The sequence below is a fragment of the Muscardinus avellanarius genome (assembly GCF_963383645.1).
Source record: "Muscardinus avellanarius genome assembly, chromosome: 19".
Classification (NCBI taxonomy): Eukaryota; Metazoa; Chordata; class Mammalia; order Rodentia; family Gliridae; genus Muscardinus; species Muscardinus avellanarius.
This window is the reverse complement of record NC_137805.1, coordinates 20,390,320-20,396,535: the sequence shown is the minus strand read 5'-3', so window position 1 is coordinate 20,396,535 and position 6,216 is coordinate 20,390,320. Positions and strand designations below refer to the sequence as shown.

General features: G+C 45.7%; 1 protein-coding gene across 1 annotated transcript in view; it reads left to right on the top strand.

The window, feature by feature from the left end:
- Positions 1-3,102: 3,102 nt before the first annotated feature.
- Positions 3,103-6,216, top strand: part of NINL (ninein like) — a gene marked incomplete at its 3' end in the record, with an annotated part of 47,804 nt that continues 44,690 nt past the window's right edge. The window contains exons 1-2 of the mRNA XM_080716454.1: positions 3,103-3,291; positions 5,269-5,365. Of these exons, the coding sequence (XP_080572580.1) occupies positions 3,109-3,291; positions 5,269-5,365 (280 nt within the window). The 5' untranslated portion in view covers positions 3,103-3,108. The remainder of the gene's footprint in view (positions 3,292-5,268; positions 5,366-6,216) is intronic.

Below are 6,216 nucleotides of genomic sequence, written 5' to 3'. Positions count from 1 at the left end.
GGAGGTAGAATGCCCCTGAGTTCCATCCTCAGACCCACATAAATAAATAAATAAATAAATAAATAAATAAAAATAAAAATGAGTCGGGCATGGCACAGGCTTGTAATTCTCATGCTTGGGAGGTGGAGACAGGAGGATGGCGCAGGTTCGAAGCCAGCCTCGCTGGCTTAAGAGACCCTGTTTCCAGATAAAAATATAAAAATGGTCTGGGAATGTAGCCTGGAGGTAGAAGGATTTCCAGGAACCCCAGTACCACCAAAAACAAACAAACAAATAAATAGACTAAAAAATAGGGCTGGGGGTGTATCTTGGAGGTAAAAATGCCCCTGAGTTCCATCCCCAGTACCACAAAATAAATAAATAAATAAATAAATAATAAATAAAAATAGGTCTAGGCATGTAGCCCAGAGGTAAAATGCCCCTTGGTTCAGTAGTCACCAGTGTCTGTCTGTCTCTCTCTCTCTCTCTCTCTCTCTCTCTCTCTCTCTCTCTCTCTCTCTCTCTCACACACACACACACACACACACACATACACACAAAATTAAAACTAAAAAATAAAATCAGATAGGTTTCAAACTTTATTGCTAAGATATATAAGAACTCTGTATGCAGTAAATAAGTAGCATACATTTAAGAAAAAAAAGCAAGAAAAATCCATGAACAGTTAATGCAAACATTAATCTCAACAGCCCAGAACTGTGAAGTGTGCAGGTTGAGTACTGAGATCAGAGCCATTGGGGTGGTACCGTTCTGCTCAGTGGAACCTAAAAACTGCCTTAGGTATTTCATTGGGGTTGCAGCCTACAGAAAGAATTGACCAGAGACGCCTGCTCTCCACTCTGTTCATCTGGGTGGGAGGGTTTTAGGAGGGCCATGTTTGGAGTTGTTTCTGGATCCGCAAATGGTCCACGCACATTGGCTGCTTTTAGGAGGTGGCGATTCTTCTGACGTGCTGTGCAGACTCACACTGTGTGCACGAACTAAGGGCATACCAACACCTGGTTCCTTCAGCCTCCAGGGGGCCACCTTGTCCTGCAGAGTGCCGGCCAAGGACGTCTGTCTCTGGGGCAGTATCTAGTTTGAAAACAGGTTTTATTTATTTTTTCCCCTGGATGAAAACAGGATCTTGCTTTACCTGGTAGCAAGGTTTATGTTTCAATTTAAAATTAAGCTTTATAGCATTAGAACTTTTTTTTTTTTTTTTTTTTTTTTTTTTTGCAGGTCTGGGGATGGAACCCAGGGGCATTCGACCTCCAAGCTATACTCCCTGCCCTATTTTTTATTCCTTGTTTTGAAACTGGGTGTCACTGAGTTGGAGAGGGCCTCACTCAGTAGCTGAGGCTGTCCATGGACCGCGATCCTCCAGTCTCAGCCTCCTGAATGCTGGGCATTAGAACTATTGAAATTCTACTCATTTCAATTTCAGAAACTGAGACACCCAGTGTTCCTTTTTTATCCAGGATACCCCAACTTTGCAGTTAGTTCCTGAAGGCTGGCCAGCTTTTCAGGTCTGATGTCTTATGCATATGTGGGGTCTGAGGAGCAATCAATAATTCAGTTTGGAAGAAGAAGAAACTGAAGAGGCCTTTGAAGTACTCAGGTAAATAGTATTTATTATTTACAATGAGCTACTCTGTCCTGAGGCTTGCATGTCACGGACAGCATCAGCTACAGGGTGGGAGCCCGCTTGTAATCCTAGCATTCGTGAGGCTGAGACCAGAGGATCACGGTTCGTGGACAGCCTCAGCTACTTAGTGAGGCCCTCTGCAACTTAGTGAGACCGTTTCAAAATAAAGAATAAAAAATAGGGCAGGGGGTGTAGCTCGGAGGTAGGATGCCCCTGGGTTTCATCCCCAGTAGCGGAAAAAAAAAACCCAAATTGACAAAAATCATATATATTTATGGTGTACAAAAGCAATGTTTACATTGTGTGTATACATTGTGAAATCAAGCTGTTAACATCCCCATCATCTCATGCACTGTTTGTAGTTTGAGATTTACTGTCTCAGCAGTCTCGGGTGCTCAGTGCATTTTTACTAATTCCCCTCAAGGCTCTGTTCCATTAGTTTGTATGTCTTTATGCTCCTCACTGTTTACCATAGGAGTTATTTTTTTATTTTGAAACAGTGTCACCTTATAAAGTTGCTGATGTTGACCACAAACCTGGGAGCCTCCTGTCTTAGCAGCCCAAGTACTGGGATTACAGACATGCACCACCTGGCCTGGGGTTGTTTTATTTTATTATTTTATTTTATTTTTTCCGTTACTGGGGATGGAACCCAGGGACATTCTACTTCAGAGCTACACCCTCAGACTTATTTTTTTATTCTTTCTTTATTTTTTTATTTTAAAAGCATGTGCCACCAGCCCAGCTTTATTCTTTATTTTGAAACAGGGTCTCACTGAGTTGCAAAGGGCCTCACTTAAGTATCTGAGGCTGTCTTTGAACAGGGATCCTCCTTTCTCAGCCTCCCAAATGCTGGGATTACAAATCTGGACCAACACTCCTGGCCTGTGGTTAATCCTTTAATTTCCTTCCCCCCCCTATTTTTTATCTGTCCATTGTTTAAATACCCTTAATGGAAAATTCTTTGTCCTTGTAATGGTGCCATTTAGTTTTTATGGTAATAATGTGTTGGTTGTGAGAAGCTTCCCTTGGTCTCCATCACCCGCCTGCCCAGCAGTCAACTGTTTCCTTGCCTCTCTGTGAACATCACAGCCCTCCTCTGCATGCCTGCCTTTCCTCCCTCCCCTCCCTCCCGTGTCCCCATCCACATGCCTTCACACAGAGTGTGGGTATCAGATTTGTGAGATTCCCGGTGGGCTTCCCCACCGCTCTGAGACCTGCAGTATGGTATCTAGAGTTTGACTGGTGTCACCGCACCATGCTTGGGACCTCCCAGGCTGGGCAGCCCTTGTGGTTGCTGGCTCCTTGGCAGTGGTGTTCCAGTGTGGGCCAAGCCATGTTTTCTGGCCGTCTGCAGAGGTGGAGTGGGTCCCTTCCAGATGTGTGTGACCTGATGGTGCCACCGTGCAGGAACATGGCGGGTAACAAGAAACTTGGACTAACACTTTTCTCTTCCTCTGGGATGACCAGCCTGCTATGGGATGGATGAAGAAGACGAGAACCACTATGTCTCACAGCTCAGGACCATCTACAGCAGCTGCGACACCACGGGGACGGGCTTTCTGGACCGCGAGGAGCTGACCCAGTTGTGCCATAGACTTCACCTGGAAGAGCAGCTACCCATCCTGCTGCAGACCCTTCTTGGAGATGACCACTTTGCGAGGGTGGGTATTGGACTCTGTTGCCTGAGGAGCACAGAGTTCTGTGGTTGACCATCTTGGGCATTTGGTTAGTATCAGGAAATCCTACATTGTAGAAAGAATTTCATTATGGTTACTTTTTTGGTGTAGTAACTTCCAGAGGTTGGTGTATTTTGTTTACTCAAAGATATTTTAGTGGTTCTCAGGGTAGGGTGGGGAAAGGTATAGCTGTGTGGCTACAAACACAGTTGAATCTAGGAGTGATTCACCCTGGTAAGTACGTCATCCAGCAGCAACTCACATTACCTCAAGAGGTTATTGTCTTAGGTTAGTTCCTGGCTTGAAATGCATCAAATACAGGGAAAAACAAATGCAAACTACAGTTAGAACAAAGGGTGCCCACGCCCAAGGTGCTGGCCACTCCATCAGGCCAGGGAGAACACGTGAGCTCCAGGAAGCCCAGCTGTCTGGATGGTGACTAGACCCTGGACCACAACCAGCTCTCGTGGCAGGACCATGGGGTGGCGTCTGCTTCTTAGATGTGCCGCTGCTAAAAACAGCACCTCTGGCCCACTAGCCGTCTTGACTTGGGTGAACATCTGTTTCCACAGGATTCAATGAGACTATTTTCATTTTGTTTTGTTTTGTTTGTTTTTTGGTACTGGGGATTGAACCCATAGGCAGTCTACTTCCAAGCTACACCCCCAGCCCTATTTTTAATTTTTTATTTGGAAACAGAGTCTCACTAAATTACAGAGGGCTTTATGAGGTTGCTGAGGCTGTCCGTGAACCTCTGATTCTCTTGTCTTAGCCTCCAAATACTGAGATCGCAGGTGTGTGCTACTGCACCTGTAACTATTTTCTTTTTTTTTTTGCTTCATTTTAAATGCAGCAAAAAGGCAAACTTGTCAGCCAGGCCTGTTGGCACACATGTAATCCCGTACTTGAGAGGCTAAGAAAGGAGGATTGCAGGTTCAAAGACAGCCTCAGACACTTAGTGAGGCTCTCAGAATTCTGGCAAGACCCTGTTTCCAAGTAAAAATAAAAAATAGGGTTGGGAGTGTAGCTCACAGGTAGAATGCCCCTGGATTCGACCCCAGCAGCTCCCACCCTCACAACACACACATCCACACACAAAGTCAGAATAGAAGGCAGGGGACTCACCAAGAAGAGATCCAGGGTGGAGGGCCTTTCTTGATGGGGTAGTAATACCATGGGGTTTGCTTTATGTAAATTAATGTTTATAGACACGAGAACCCTCTGCTTTGCACTGCTTGATCTCTGTCTCTGTCTCTCTCGCCCGCTCTCTCGTGCCTCAGCATGTTGCCTGGGCTGGCCTCTCACTCCTGGGCTCAAGCCACCCTCTACTCCCAGCCTCCTGAGTAGCTGGAGCTGTAGACGCACACTTTCATACTTGGCTGTTGTTTAATCATTATGCTGCTTGATTTGCTTCTGTGAAATTATTTATGGCGCCGGGCATGATGGCACACGCTTGTAATCCCCGTGCTTGGGAGGCTGAGACAGGAGGATCTCACAGGTTCGAAGCCAGCCTCAGCTACTTAGTGAGGCTCTCGGCAACTTAGTGAGACCCTGTTTCCAAATAAAGTATTAAATAGGTCTGGGAGTATAGCCTGGAGGTAGGAAGCCTCTGGGTTCCACCCCCAGTACCACACACACACACACACACACACACACACACACAATAGGTCTTGGAGTATAGCCCGGAGGTAGAAAGCCCCTGGGTTCTACCTCCAGTGCCACACACACAAAAAAATGTTTATGGCATTTATTTGGTGGTAAGATTATGGTTGACTTTTACCTTATTATGTTTTTTAGTTTTAAATCAAGTACAATAAATGTTCCCAGTATAAAAGGCAACAATCAGAAGTTTTTATCTGAGAAAAAAAAACCCAAAGCTTTCATATTAAATGTGGATCTTTCATATTAAATGTGGATCTGTAGAAAGCAACACTGTCTGCTCTGTTACTTGGATTCACACAGGTTAACTTTGAGGAATTTAAGGAAGGCTTTGTGGCGGTGTTGTCATCAAGTGCAGGCATCTGTCCCTTGGATGAAGAAAGCACTTCTGTGGAATCTGGTGAGAGAATGTCCTCTGTCTTCCTTAGTTTATTTTCACTCTGTACTTGTTGCCTTTCAGAGTATTACCTGGCAGTTCTGAAAACTAGTGTGTGTGTGTGTGTGTGTGTGTGTGTGTGTGTGTGTGGTATTGGGGATTGAACCCAGGAACATTCTACCTCTGAGCTACTCCCCCAGCCCAATTTTTTTTCTTTATTTTGAAACAGGGTCTCACTAAATTGCAGATAGCCTCACTAAGTAGCTGAGGCTGGCCACGGTACCCATATCCTCCTGTCTCAGCCTCCCAGGTGCTGGGATTACAAGTGTATGCTACCTTGCCCGGTCTGAAAACTAAATTCTAACCACACTCTCTGTCATTGTCAAGCTAGGGAGGCTTGGACGAAACATTTGGATCTAGGCACGGTGGTGTGTGCCTGTAATCCCAGTACTAGGGAGGCTGAGACCAGAGGATCGGAGGTTTGAAGTTAGTCTCAGCAACTAGCAAGGCCTTCATCAACTTAATGAGACGCTGTTTCAAACAAAAAAATAAAATAGAGCTAGGGTGCAGCTCAGAGGCAAAGCATCCTTGGATTCAGTCCCCAGCACTGCACACACAAAAACGGAGGATTTCTTTATTCTTTCATGTATTTCCCTGTAAAGTAGTATCATATCATGTCATGTGCTGAGCCTGCAGCTTAGAATCCCGGCAAGACTGAGTGAGCTGACGGGCATGGGGAGGGTGAGGTGCTGCCTGAGAACCACAGTGCTGGTGGGAGCCAAGCTGCCCAGGGCCTCTGAGGGGCCAGGCCAGCTGACCACGCACCTGGGACTCCCCAGCGTCCACTTTGTCATGGACTCTTAATTTGCTTTCTG